The sequence below is a fragment of the Dermacentor albipictus genome, chromosome 8 (assembly GCF_038994185.2).
Source record: "Dermacentor albipictus isolate Rhodes 1998 colony chromosome 8, USDA_Dalb.pri_finalv2, whole genome shotgun sequence".
NCBI classification, from domain to species: Eukaryota; Metazoa; Arthropoda; class Arachnida; order Ixodida; family Ixodidae; genus Dermacentor; species Dermacentor albipictus.
The window spans coordinates 107814810-107829955 of record NC_091828.1 but is presented as its reverse complement, the minus strand read 5'-3'; the positions used below and the strand labels follow the sequence as shown (position 1 = coordinate 107829955).

The following is a 15146-nucleotide window of genomic DNA, read 5'->3' as shown; positions in this document are numbered from 1 at the left end:
CTCCAGACTCGGCTTGACCCAGCTTGGCCTGGCTAGTGCTAACTTAAGCTCCAAATTAGACGTCTTCTGTACAGCTTATAGTGCATGTCTTTAAGACTTCTGCTGCAAGGTCTGATGGAGACGTAAAGGCTCAAGTACGTTTTTAAAGTCGGCCTCCAAATCTTACAAGCAAAATTTACGCGCATTTTTTACCTCCGGGTTACAACGATTAGTTCAACACCATCAGTGGAATGATTACATCGGTATGTTATCGTCATATAGAAATGCTCCGCAAAATACAATAATCAACCAGTGCACTACAAAACTTGTGCATGAGACGATTTCGCAAAGAGCGCTGTCGGTGACAGCGCTTGTCAATATTTGTCAATTTAAATTTACCGCGTCATCCGAAACCAAAGCTATGCCAGTGTTTCGTGTGTCCTTGATCACAATACAACAAAAACTTTCAATGAAAATGTTTAAAGTTATTATTTAATTTGTAGAAGTTTAAATAAAGACATTCAAATGAAGTTTCACAAGCTAATATAATATAGAGTCGCGCAAGAATAGGTGCGCTACTGTGGCTTGGCCGCTTTCAACGCTGGCACCTCCGTGCTCCCATGTATTGAATCCGCTTGAATATCGCGCATTTTTTAACGTGTTCAACGGATTTGTTCCGTGCGCGCATCGCCTGCTCTGAGTCTTTCTGCGTTGAAAGCGCAGCTTCATTTGGGTAAGTGATCAAACTTTTTGCCTCGTTTTGAAAGCTCTGTTGCACGACTTTAGCACCATGACCAAGTTGGTTTATTGTTTCACATCATTTAATGCATGTCGGTTATTGTATCGTATTTCCTTGAGGCACGTCTAATGTCGCGGACACAACTTAATAGACTGGTCTAGTTGAGATTACATTTTGGTTGGTGTAGGATCACTCGGTGCCGTTAGTATCTGTTCTCCGTGTTAAAATTGTTACATCGGGAACCGGTTCTCGCCGAGTCCCCGCATAGTTTCCTCATGGTCATAGTTCCCTCGTACAGAGGGAGCATTAGCTTGGCTTCAGGAGGGCTTGTGGAGTTCTGGGGCTATTGCTCAGCTTGCACAAGCCGGATAGTAGACAACCTTTTGGCTTGAACAAGCTCAAATATAGATGTCTTCTAGATGGGTTTGTGCTACCTGGGGGTGTTCTCTTTTAATCCCGGTTCTGTCTTCGATCGTCTGCTAGCCTCCACGGGAAGCAGTTCGAGGTGTAACAATAGATGACTTCGAAGTTCTGTAGGGAGCTCCGAAACAGAGCTATCGAGAGGCTCGGCTATCGATGTAACTTTGAGACGCCTCTAAAAAGTGGCGCCACTTATGTGACCAAATATGGCTGCGCCTTTCAATTATGGCCAAGCAGTTCTTGAGGAAATCTGGAAGGTGGAAGAACCTTTGTGAGAGGGAAATGTGCCATCCCAGAGAAGCACGAACCTACTAAGGAAACCGTTACAGTCTCCTCAGAAAGAAAGTTTCGCAGTTCTGGAGAAATTTGTCTTGTGTTAATGATAGAACTCGGGACCACCGACTTTCCGGGCGGTCGCTCTACCATGTGAGCTTGCCAGGAGGTCGGCAGAACAACTGTAAGAAGGCAGAGCGATCGCCTCGAAAAGGCATTGGTTCGGGGTTCAATTCTTGGACTAGTCAGAAGTTCTTTCAACTGCGAAGCTTCTTTGTATGAAAAGAAAACTGTGCTATTTTTCCTTTGTAGCTTCTGTGTTACATGCAGGTGTACGGCAATTTTCCGAACGACTGAAAGTCAAGCAAGTGGGCAAAGATTCACAGGAATGAAACGTAGGCGTGCAAACACGGACTCCAAGTAGAACTAAAAGGAGTGACATTTGCGCTCTCTCTTCGAAGACAGCGTTCTCGCCACTTTTCTGCATCGGGTACGTCTGTTTCTGGCCTCTAGCCTCTTTAGTGGACTGATCCCAAACACAGCGTTGCCTAATAATGTGACAAAGATGCTGCTGCTGACAATCATATAGTTCGTTCGGCGAGCCGCACCAATGACTATATGATATAAATGGTGATGATGGTGATGACAATCCGTACGATAAATGACGACGGCTATGAGGATGCTGATAATGGTGATGATAATGACTACGAGGATGATCATGACGACCGATGACAAGCGTCCAGGAAGACATTACCTTTCATCGATTTCGACCAAGCGTTAAATCGCGCTTCAAAATTTTTTTCATTCTACCTATCGTTGCCCACGTTGGCACGCCCGCATTTCAGTTACCAAACCAAGGCAATATTGACACGTGTACTTATCTTTATCGGGCGACCACGTTTAGCCGCCTAACCAATGTTATCGTGCAGCGCAGGACGCGCCTGCATGTAAAAGAAGTTTCTGGCATGTTATCAACGGTTCCCTCCACTGTCTTTCCCTGCAACATGTGTAACCTGATTGCATGTATGCGCGACGTGAATAGTGTAGAACTTTGTGGAAGGCACGCGGGTGCCATCGCTTAATCTGGAACATTCCACGACTGATCTATAAAAGCCGACGCGCTTGACCCGCTGATCAGATTTTCGACGATCGCCGACTGTGTTCGCCGCTATCGTTGTGCTTTAAGTGTAGCCTGTTTTGTGGGCACAGGTTCGCCCAATAAAAGCTAGTTTTGTCTTTCACAGTACTGCTACTCTGTTCTTTAACGTCACTACCACGTGACAATATTATATATATATATATATATATATATATATATATGGCACTGTTCTCACCTCCACGGGAGGCAGGTGTGACAGCAGACTACTTCCGGGTGTGTGCGGCGGTTCGGAGACACTGTCACTGCTCCCGCCGCTGCTCCCGTTGGCGCCGTGGTGCTGGCCGTGGCGGGTTGTCCGTACTCTCCTCGCTCCTGCGATTGCCCCTCCTCCTCCTCCTCCTCCTGCGTCTCGGTGAGCGCGGAGAGCCTCGTGTCTCCTGACCGCCACGTTGTCGCTCTGACTGAAAGAGGGGCCGGCACAGCGGGGGACGCCGTCAGCAATGCAACGGACACAGGCCGAGGAAAGAAAAAAATATGGTTTCGCAGACAGAGCACCGTTAGAACATTTACGCACTCCAGTTTAAAAAATCTCAAACCTAATAGTTTATGCGAGTGGACAACCGGACATATAACGAACATATAATACTCGCAAACAGGATCCTCGACAAACCGCAACGGTTTGCACCGGGGCACCCTAAAATCCCTAAACTTCGTAAAGTAGCGACACTCTCCTCCTCGTTTCTCCTCTCTTTCACGCTCCCTCCTCGACCGTGGCGCCGCCTACACCACTCAAGCGTAGCAACGGGGCCAACATGCGCTCCTCGCCACTCCGTAGACGCTTCTCGAGCGAAAATGGCGCTGAAGTACGGCGCGAGGGCCCACGTGATGCTATTAGGCCTATAGCGACGCGGTGTCCTTCTCGGCCAGAGCGCGCGAGAAGGAGGCGGCATTCTTCAAAGCATGCCGCTACTTTACGAAGTCTAAAGGGCTTTAGGGCTCCCTGGTGCAGGGATGGAACCATGGATGAGGACGCTATGGATGAGGTCGCCTGGAATGAAGACGCCTCAGTGCTTACCCTTGCGCTATGTCGAGGATGTTGTAAGACGATCATATAACCGAGCTGCACAGCCGAAAGGGGGCTTGTTAGCACTCTCTGGCTGTCGCATCAGGTCACAAACGAGCCTTTTTTTTAGATCGCATGTCGCCGGCCTTTAGTTCAACGCCCCAGCCATAACAGTCGCAGAAGACACTATGGAATTTCCCTCCACCGAGAAGAATTAAGTTCAGCGCGCACGTACAACTGGTTTTTGTCCAGAAAGACCCACAGGCGGTCCAGCACTGGAGCATTTTAGCTCGATCCGGTGGTCATGCCCAGGGATTTCGGACATTGCCCCCTTCGGGGAATTTCTTAAACTTCGCCGCAATGCACCAGCGTAACTTAATGGGCTGCACTTTCAAGAAATGAGAATTCGAAAGATCAGCCAAATTTCAAACAACTTTCAATTAGCGACGTAGAGAGGGCAACGTCTCCCTTTAATAAGATATGCACTTACGGCACTTAGTCGGCACTTGGCCCTGCGCTAGAGCAGCGTTTTCTGTCCTGAGACTCATCAGACTCTGTGTGGCTATCAATTCTTGAAGATGTGAGGTGAAATATTCAAGATGTTCAAGAGTATGATTTACCCCTATTAGAAAGAATGTACTTAGCACAGTCTGTATTTTGCCGCCGAGTGTGGTACGTTTGTCACGTTGTACAGCTACCATCACGGATTATTAGGCCATTCCAGTCCTTTCTTGGTTCGTTCTTCTGGTCGCTAGCAGTACAGAACTGTTCTGTCTCGCGGCGCTTGGGCAACCACGCTCTCGCGCTGGGTTCGCGTTGCCATCCATGTCTGTCCGCTGCCGGCTGCTTGCTCTGCGAGCTCTGCTCCGTCTGTTACAGTGTGATCAGTGTCCTGCGCGTGAACTCGCTTGCTATTTCCTTGGCACAATAATTCGTTATATGTTACCGAACGCGTACATAAATCGCGGACCACAAGCGTTAAACGAACCTGCATTTTACTCTACAGCCGTGTAATTTTATCGCCGAATACAACAGGTACGTCCTGATGTAGGCGTTCTCGAAAACCGTGTTGTAGATAATATGTCAGCCTTACTGCTTCCTCTAGTTCCCCCAGCGCGCCGCGCACGTTCCAGTAATGTGTAGTGGGATGCGATAACAGCGTCATTTCTGCCTGGCCACATACGCGACGTCATGTGGCGTCTAGGGTGGCAAGTGATTCGAACTCGTGACAGGCTATAGAGCGGTGGGGCCTTGTCCCATATTCGCTGTGTCCGAATTGCCCCTTTCAAGGATCCAATAAATATGTGCTACTGCAATGCGTATTTGCCAGGCTATTTTGGGAGGCCGTCCATACTGGTTTCCGTGGTCTTGGAGTTAACCGCTTTATTACATCTGGTTGCTGCTCACGTGGCCGCTTTGCGCTACTTTTAATTGATGCGGGGGCTTTTTGTCTATGGCGTAACCGGTGCGAGGCAGTTGCTGCGGGGCATTGTCGCCACGCTCTGTTTCCACTTATGGGGAGGCTCTACTCTGAACTAATACTGTCGTTTCTGTCAGAGGAGTTACTCTTCTTTGGGGAAGAAGAGTCCCTTCGACAGTGGTCATGCCGTTTCCTGTCCTTGTCCGATGGACGCGTATGGCTTAATTTTAGGCCAGCCTGGTTCTTGTAGCCAGGCCATAAAAAGTATCTACTGAATGTGCATAAAATGCAGGTGCCCGTGATTCCTGTGTGCGCGTGCTCACGTATACATGATCATTTTTGTATGTACACATTTCATAGCATCACTTCAAAATTATGTAAAGTGCCTCTGTCACATCACCCTTCTACATAACTATTGTGTACACTTCATACATTGCACATCATTTTATACATGTGGCAAATAGTTTATGTGTAACTATGCCTTACCGTGGCCTATGCCGTTATATCTTACTGAAGACGCGGACGCTACTTTGAAAACGTACCGTGTGTACGATGCTTCGTTTTTTGTGTATGTTATCGTTCTGGTGTAATTGTGTCGTGATTGTGACTCAGCGTTCGTATCGTCTCTTCTTGAAGTAAGCTTTTTCTAAACACAAGCACAAAAAATCATGAACCATTCCTCTCCGTTAAGGTGGACGAGCAGCGAAGCCGCATAGTACGTGGACGCTTTGCTCCTCGGGAGTCCGGGCTATACGCGGCCTCCCCATTACGACGAGAGAAGTGAAATTCAAAATGGAGGAAGGCAACTTGTCCTTCTGCTTTTTTATATATATACACATTCGTCTGGACGACGGGACCAGCGCGCCGAGGAGCCGGAGGAAACTAGACACGAGTGACGTTTCGACAGCAGCGCCGCCACGGGAGAGCGGAAGGAAAGGAAACTAGATACGCAAGCGCTTGGAACGCCGACAAAGAGAGGGTGGTTCGAACTTCGACATGGCCGACGCGGGTCGCATGCGTGCACAGATGCAAGTCTTTGAGAAACCTTTATTATCTACCTGGGAGTCTACTGATGTTGAAAATGGTGCCTATAGATAACTACTGTGCTCAAAATCCACATCCGAGAGACGCCGACGAGCTGCAGCTGTGGAAGAAGATGACGACGAACGCCTGAGACCTGAGTATTTGCTGACACACAGAGAGAGAGAGAGAAAAAAAACATTTATTCGGACCATCGAGGTGGTTGCTCTTGAGGTCGAGTGGGTGGTGTCCTCATTCCAGGACTCCACTGGCCATGGCTGCTCGACGTACTTGCTGGACGAGAGCTTCTCTAGCCATAAACAGCTTCGCTTTAAAATTTGCTAGAAGACTGTGAGAACAACAGGCGCACAGGGAACAGAGAAGTCAAGTCGGCATAACGGATATATACCAATGGAACTTGACTACGGTTCACGCTGAATTTATTGAATCACTGACTGATCCCATGAAGACTGACCACATGAAGGGAAAGACAGGGGCTTGTGTGTCAGGACCTGAGTATTTGAGGCATGCACAAACAGCTTCGCTGTAAAAAGATTCAATGCCATTCCACTCTGTGAAGGTGGATGCCGAGCGAAGCTGTGCATGTGGGCCCCTGAGTGGCGAACTGTCCATTGCCGTGGGTGAAACGCCGTATGCACATAAATGGAAGGCGGGGCGCGACTAGTCCCTCCTCCACGATGTTATGCCTCGGAAGATGATGAGGCACCCGGAGGGTATACGTATACCCACGTATTGTTTTAAAACGTGGCACGATACCTTTTAGTAACGAATTCCGGCACGTATATAGAACAGACAAGCACCTTACCGCACTCCGAGGGCCCACACTGCCTCACCGTAACCAATGCGATCGTGCATTGGTCGATGCCCCGCAGTGAAGTTGTGGTTGTGAGATCACTCGAAAAACCACAAGTGGCCACACACAACACAGGCCACACAAAATTGTTTCCCCACAATCTCCCTCGGAAACCTGGCCGTTGCTCCGGTGAAACGTTCCAAGTTTGCGGGATCGGGGCCCACATGGACGGTTCGCATTTCTATCCGCCTCGCGGTCCTGGTGGACAGCACGCTTACGGGACCACCACCACGGGAATGTGGAAGGAGATACGCAAGCGCTTGGGAACGTCGACAAAGAGACGGTTTTGCGAACGTAGAAATGGCCGACGCGGATCAAAGCGTGCTATCGCTTCTGAAAACCTCAATATCTCATACAGGTTGTCTTTGGACCAAAGACATTAAACTTATTTTTGCAAGCTGGCGGAGTGCTTAAAGCCTGCTTCAACTCCGGCGCGGGTGGTCCCATTATTCTACAATCTTCGCGATCGGCCCACGCAAGGGGAGAAGTTCTCGACCTACACGGCTCCACATACGCACGCAATTTTTTCCAGAACCTAGCTATATGCAGCTTCGCTGTAATAATAATAAAAAAAGAAGACTCCATGAGTTTGGCTAGTCTGTGCTGTATCTCATGTGCTACTGTTCTGCACCAAACACATTTTGGTGCTCGTCACAAAAGCGCCCATCTGCACCAAGAGGAAGGAGCTGGAGCTCGAATTCGCAAGGCTTGATGGACGCACGTAATTCTAACGCAATAGCGCGAAGGGCCCTGTGACGCAGAAAATCCGGCATCCCGCGTCGGACGTCGCTTCGGTAAAAAGAACTTTGAACAAAGCATACCCACCCACGCAGGGCCTCATGCAGTGCAAGGAAATTACTGAACTAATTGAACTTCTCGAGGTAAACATCCTAAAGTACGGCTTATACGCAACCTACTGACATGACAGCGTCGGAGTGCAATTTCATTATAGGAGAAAACGTAATTCTGTTAATGCGGCAACGCAAACACAAGCTCCTCATAAGGCAATAGCGTTTTCCAGCCGCCGTTTGAGGTCTGTCTTACTAAGAGCGACACGGTCCCCTCGGATCCTTCCACACCTTTAAGAACCACAATGCAAACTTCGTGCACAGGATTCGTTGCTAGCGTTTACCGGTGAACAAGCAGTTACGATGGGCCTGAAGTGTTCTCTGATGGAGCCGAAGCTCTGCTACCTTGCTTACTGCAGGCTATAGTTACGATGGGCCTTCAGTGTTCTCTGATGGAGCCGAAACTCTGCTACCTTGCTTACTGCAGGCTATCTTATGCAACCACGAAAGCTCTTCTGGGTATTTCTGCGACTGCCGTTACAATATTTCGCAAAGATATAAACAAACCACAAACCAAAAGCAGCAATGGCAAAAATTTTGCTATCTGTGCAGGCCTTTTAATCTATCACTAGTTATACAACGAACCACAAGTAAGTGCGGTGGCAACCACAGGCACGTTCACCTGCCCGGCGTAGCAGTGCTAACGCTTGCACACTGGCGGTGGCAGTACATTCACTGTACGAATGGATTGATTGATTGACTGCGGTGTTTTCTGCTGGCGCGTTTAGTACTGAGAAAGTTTTGTACCGTACGAGCGCTGTTTGAGCGTGGCGAATTAATTCGTGATCGATAGGACGGGTGTCAGGCGGTGCATCTTTTATCGCGATCGCGTCCTATCGGGATGACATTTCTCAATCCCGATTGCCTCCTTTGCGCAAGCTGCAGGAAGAAACCAATCGCGGTCGGATAATTTTGACCCCGCTCTGACTGGATCTTGGTAAAAGAATGCGCCGTGTGACACTGGTATAAGAGAGAGATAGAGAGAGAGTAAGAACTTTATTGCATATAAATAAAATAAGGCACGATGGTTGGAGCCTCTGTTCCAGGGCCCCACTGGCACGAATGGTTGCTGGGCCTGGTCCAGAAGAGCCAGCTGACTCTCCCTACCCTCGTCCGTAAGCCATGCGTCCCACTGCCTATTCCTCATTAGTGGATGTTGGTGTAATATGGGGCTGTCTATGTGGGGAGGCCTCCTGGGGCACTCCCATGTGATAAGAACGTTGAGCTTGTCTCGCTCCGCTCTGAGCCAGTTGTGCATGGAATTGCACAACTGGCTCAGAGCGGAGCGAGACAAGCTCAACGTTCTTATCACATGGGAGTGCCCCAGGAGGCCTCCCCACATAGACAGCCCCATATTACACCAACATCCACTAATGAGGAATAGGCAGTGGGACGCATGGCTTACGGACGAGGGTAGGGAGAGTCAGCTGGCTCTTCTGGACCAGGCCCAGCAACCATTCGTGCCAGTGGGGCCTGGCCTCGGTCTACCCATCAGGACCCATACCGAGGATCTCTTGAAGCTGGGGGTACATAACACCGCCGAGGAGATTGCCGAAGCCCAAGAACGCACGCAACTCAGTCGCCTGGCCACCACAGCGGCAGGTAAACGAATCCTCGAAGAGCTGGGTTACCACCCTGCGGAATTCTCGATGGTCAGTACCCCGATCCCTAGGTGCATTCGAGACAAGTTCGTAGTGGCCCCTGTGCCCCGAAACGTCCATCCCGTCCACAACGAGGGCCGACGCAAGGCCAGAGCAGCCGCCATCCTCAAACAGATCAAGCGACACGACATTAGCGCAAGCTTCGTCGACGCTGCGGAGTACAGTGACGGGAAGACCTTTGCCGTCGTTGTGGTCGACTCGAGCGGAAACATTTCCAATAGCGCCTCGATTCGCACTTCAGACCCCGGAATCGCCGAGCAAGTCGCCATCGCCCTCGCCCTGCTAGACGGTCGTGGGTCCGAAATATATAGTGACTCCAAAACGGCAGTTAGGGCTTTTCAAAAGGGTTGCATCGCCAAGGAAGCTCTTCGTCTTCTTAGCGGCTCGAGTCCACATGCTCTCGCAAACCATTCAATTCACTGGTTTCCCGCACACGTAGGATCGGTCGAGGGTGCTCCCCCGAACCTCAATGAGTCTGCCCACGAGGCTGCGCGTGACTTCACCGACCGCGCTTCCTCTATAAGGGGCACTGACTCCCCTCCTATCTACGGTCACAGGGACGCTCCTGCTACTCACAACGAGATTATTAAATATTTCTACATGTCCAGAAGGGTCTTTCCACCCCCTCACCCCAAGTTGAATAGGGCGCAAGCCGTTTCGCTTAGGCTCCTACAAACCAGCACATATCCGTGTCTGTCCGCTCTCCACGAGGCTTACCCCGACGTGTATCGCGACGACGCCTGCCCGTCCTGCGGCCAGACCTCCACTCTACCCCACATGCTCTGGGAGTGCGGGTCGACATACCCCAAGTTCATCAAGGAGGAGTGGGACTCGCTTCTGCGTAGCCCCGCTCTAGAAAAGCAAATCCTGGCTGTCCGGCGTGCCCGCGACCGGGCCGGTGGGCTAGACCTGCCGGTCCCGACGTGGGACTAGCCGGGTGCGCGACGAGTTCGCGTCCTCGCCGGACCTACAATAAAGTTTATTCACTCACTCACTCACTCACTCACTCACTCCCATGTGATGTGTTTTAGTGTGGGTGTGCTGTGCACCACGGGCAGTCGTCAGTGAACCTCGTGGGGTGCATATATTATCCGACTCACAAGCGGCTTGCCGCCTGTTTCTACATGGAACGGCACCCAAATCAATATTCAAGAGAGAGAGAGAGAGAGATAAAACTTTATTGTGTCCTTGATGGGGTTAAGGGGTGGCGGGGGTCGGGAGACTAACCCCCAATCCCCCCCCCCCCTTCCTCAGACGGCGGCCAGTTCTTGCTTTCTGGCGGCGTCTTCGGCCATCCGGACGGCCCAGAGCTGCTCCTCTGGGTCTAAGCTGAGCAGCAATGTCTCCCACTGCTCGGCCGTACTAATGATGCGTGTGTTAGTGCGGGAGGTGTTGGTGGGTGAGGCTTTGGGGCATTGCCAAATAATATAATTGAGGTCGGCGCGGGCTTTGCACGCTTTGCAGAGTGGTGAGTACGCATCGGGGTACATGCGGTTGTAAAGCACGGGGTTCGGAAAAGTTCGTGTCTGAAGGAGTCGCCAAGTGGTGGTTTGAGACTTCGTCAGTGTTTTGTGTGCTGGGGGGTAGCGTAACCGCTCTCTGCGGTAGTGCAGTAGAATTTCTCCGAACGTGACCATTCGGTCCCGCGCGTGACCGCGATGCAGAACAGAGGGCTGGTCGGGATCGGAAGACGCAGGAGAAGGATGATGCGCCCGGTGTGCGAGAGCTCGGGCGGCATCGTGTGCGGCTTCGTTTCCAGCCAGACCCGAGTGACCAGGGGCCCAGATGATCTGCACGCGGCGTTGCCTTGAGGGAGGAGTCCCAGAGAGAATCCTCTGCGCTTGGGGTGCTATTAGTCCTCTTGCGTAGTTACGAATGGCCGTTTTTGAGTCGCTGATGATGCAGTGTGCATTGGTAGCCGCGTAGGCCAAAGCGATGGCCGTTTCTTCTCCTACTTCGGGTTGCGTGGCGAATATTGATGCGGCCGCGGAGAGGTGGTACTGCGAACCCGCGACTGCGACGACCGCCATGGCGTTTTGGTTGGGGTAGTCTGCTGCGTCCACGTAGGTTACGTCAGCGGCTTGTTCGTAGCGCTTTTGTAGTTGTTTAGCTCTTTCTGCACGTCGCTCCGGATTGTGTTCAGGGTGCATATTGCGAGGTATGGGCGGGATAACTAGCTGATCACGAATGTTTGGAGGGATGGGTACTTTTGGTCCGAATTGGGTGGTGTAGGTTATGCCTAGGGTGCCTAGAATGTGCCTGCCCGTGGTGGAATGGGCAAGTCGTTCGTATTGGCTAATACGGTGCGCTTCAATAAGCTCGTCTATGGTGTTATGAATGCCTAGGGCGTCCAGTTTCTCGTTAGAGGTGGTGATGGGAAGATGTAGGGCTTGTTTATAGGCCCTCTTGATCATGGTATTGAGTTTGGTCTTCTCAGTTGCATTGAGGCTAAGGTACGGGGCGACATAGGTGATCCTGCTCAAGGCGTAGGCGGTTACCAGGCGTATAAGGTTGCTTTCCTTCATGCCGTGATGTCGATTTCCGATGCGTGCAATGAGGCGAGTGGTTTGGTGTACATGATTATCTAATTGCTTGAGTATGTCCGTGTTTCTGCCGTTTTGTTGGATGCGTAAGCCAAGGATACGAATGCTAGGTACTGTAGGTATGCGTTGCTGGTGCACGCGGAGTTCCATCTCGGGTGGGTGAGGGTCTGGACGTCGACCTCCCCAATTAGGCTTGTACAGAAGGAGCTCCGATTTCTGTGGGGAACACGCCAGGCCGCGCGGTTCTACGTATGCAACGACCTCGTTGATGGCTTGCTGCAGCGTGTCTTGGATGTCTCCGTCGCTGCCCCCGGTGACCCACAGGGTGATATCGTCTGCGTATAGGCTATGCTTGAGGTTGGGGATGCTAGCTAATGCAGGCGGTAGTCCGAGCAAGGCCACGTTAAACAGAAAAGGGGATAGAACCGATCCTTGCGGCGTGCCTTTACTGCCTAAGTGAATAATTGGCGACTGCAACCCTCCGATGGTAATGGTGGCTGTGCGACCTGTAAGAAAATTCTTTACGTAGTTATAGGTTCGATGTCCAACCTGGAGTTGTGCCAGTTGGTTCAGTATGGCCTCATGCGTGACGTTATCAAAGGCTTTGGTTAGGTCTAGCCCCAAGATGGCTCTGGTGTCCAGCCTGGAGGTTTTGTCGCCATCGATAATTTGGTGCTTGAGCTGAATCATGATATCTTGAGCAGAAAGTTTCGGGCGGAAGCCAATCATGGTATTGGGGAAGAGGTCGTTGTCGTTCATATGTCTGTGTAAGCGTGTGAGGATGACGTGCTCGAGGACTTTTCCGACACATGAAGTCAGGGAGATAGGGCGGAGGTTTTCGAGTAGGAGGCGCTTCCCGGGTTTGGGAATCATAATAATTTTGGCTTCTTTCCATTGTGAGGGGAGGTTTCCAGTTTCCCAGTATGCGTTAAAATAAGCTGTGAGGGCTAGTATAGAATCCTCATCTAGGTTGCGAAACATTTTATTAGTAATGCCATCAGATCCCGGGGCTGAGTTAGGGCGGAGTGCGAGGATGGCTTCACGTACTTCTGCTGCTTCTATGGGCACTCAATATTCAAAATTTTAGTCACTCAACTAGAGGGGCACCACACTATCGTATGGTGTCCGGCACACGAGCGACTGGAAGGAAACGCGGGGGCAGACCGTATTGCTCGAGGATTAAACGTCTGAGCAACGGCATGGCTATAGCGACGACCTTCCACCGAATTCTCGCGACATCCTCCTACAGCAAAGGCAGGAGGAGAGACGTTTTGGATATCCTCACTCCGATTTAAACAGCCAACAGGAGAGGGACTGGCGTCGTAATCAGACGAATACATACCCCAACCTGCACCACCTACACATAATACACTGGTATAAAGATCTCAATCCTGACACACCAACCGCTGCCCTTCCCTTCGTGTGGTCAACTAGTCAGTGATTCAATAAGTTCCACGTGAACGGTAGCGAAGTGCATTGTTATATATCCGTTACGCTGACTTTACTTCTGTGTTCCCTGTGCGCCTGTTGTTGTCATAGCCTTCTAGCAATTTTTTACAGCGAGGCTGTTGATGGCTAGGGTTCCGTGTATATTTCTGCTGCGTCAACAAATACTCAGGTCTCGCGCGAATGCGCTCGTGCCACTGCTCGCGCGTTCGTAGTCGTCGTCATCCACAGCTGGGTCGTTGGCGTCACTCGGATAGACATTTTGAATACATCGTTTATCAACAGGCACCATCTTCAACACCAGTAGACTCCTAGGTAGATGATAACGGCTTGTCAAAGATTTGCCCCTGTGCTACCCGCGTCGGCCATGTGTTAAAGCCGCTTAAACTGCGTAAAGTAGCGCCACGCTTTGAAGAATGCCGCCTCCTCCTCGCGCCCACTGGCCGAGGCCGACGCCGCGCCGCTATTGGCCTAATAGCATCACGTGGGCCCTCGCGCCGTGCTTCAGCGCCATTTTCGCTCGAGAAGCGTCTACGCGGTGGCGAGGAGCACATGTTGGCGCCGCTGCTACGCTCGAGCTGTGTAGGCGGCGCCACGGTCGAGGAGGGAGCGTGAAAGAGAGGAGAAAAGAGGAAGAGTGAAGGTGTAGGAGGAGAGTGTCGCTACTTTACGAAGTTTAAGGGGCTTTAACCATGTGTACGTTCGCACCGCCCTCTCTCTGTCGGCGTTCCAAGCGCTTGCGTAAAGGCCAGAATACATGGAGCGAATATGCGACGAATAGTCGGCGTTCGACGCCCGGCGGCGCACGCGCGACGCGCGGCGGCGGAGAAATCGTCGTTCGCCGCCGATCTAGCTGGCGCAGAAAAGTTCGTCGGGCGTCGACGATACCGGAAGCGGCAAACGAGCGGCGCCCCAAAGCGAGCCAATCAGGTCTCATTATCCGCCCCGACTTCCGACCTGGCTTCCCCGCTTGTCCGTATATCCCGATCCCGCTCTATCGTTCACGCTGGTCTCCCGCTTTTCGTATTCATGGTATTCAAAGAGGCGCGGCTGGAATTTAACGACAAATTAATTTCGGCTGTTCAGAAGCGTGCCATCCTGTGGGACATTTCTAAACAAAATTTTACGCGTTTTTAGAGTGTTCCGCAATTCAAAAGCAATAATAGTTGTCGTTAAAGTTTTTTTTTTGTCATGTGTTTCACTACAGCGCTTTTGCCTCGTCTAGCCACACTGATAACAACGCAGCGGCTCGCCGGCGGCGGCCGCCGTGTCTTCGCTCCATGTAGCGCAGCCCGACGAACATACGGTGTCGCGCCGCGGCTGATTTTCTGCCGCCCGAACTTCGTCGTGAAAGTTCGCTCCATGTATTCTGGCCTTAACTACTTTCCTTTCCTACCGCTCTCAGGTTGTGGCGGTCCCGCCGAAACGTCACTTACGCCTGGCTAGTTTCCTCCGGCTCCTCGGGGAGGCGGTCGTCCACGCGAATGTGTACATAATTTTAAAAAAAAATGGCCAGGCTCAGCTTGGTTAAGCCAAGAATGCGTTGCATATTGCGCGAGTTGGGGGCCCAGCTTTTCCTCCGGCTGTCGTGACGTCACGTCACGTGGTTGCGCTAAAGATCAATGGTGGCTGCCCGGCCGCGCCCAAGGGCTGAACTGAGTGATTGCAATATGCAACGCATAAGAAGAGAAGCAACTTAATAACAAGCATAGCACACTTGAAAGAGAATAGACCCACATATGAAAAATGGCGCAGCAATGA

At 51.2% G+C, this 15146-nt stretch overlaps 1 protein-coding gene across 6 annotated transcripts in view; it reads right to left on the bottom strand.

Annotated features, from left to right (window-relative positions):
- LOC139048971 (kinesin-like protein KIF19) overlaps positions 1-15146 on the bottom strand; it is a 214136-nt gene that overhangs the window by 48556 nt on the left and 150434 nt on the right. For 5 of the 6 annotated variants that reach the window (XM_070523981.1, XM_070523983.1, XM_070523980.1 and 2 more), the window contains exon 20: positions 2746-2971. In XM_070523981.1, coding sequence (XP_070380082.1) covers positions 2746-2971 — 226 coding nt within the window. The remainder of the gene's footprint in view (positions 1-2745; positions 2972-15146) is intronic. The other variant, XM_070523985.1, reaches the window with a different exon arrangement.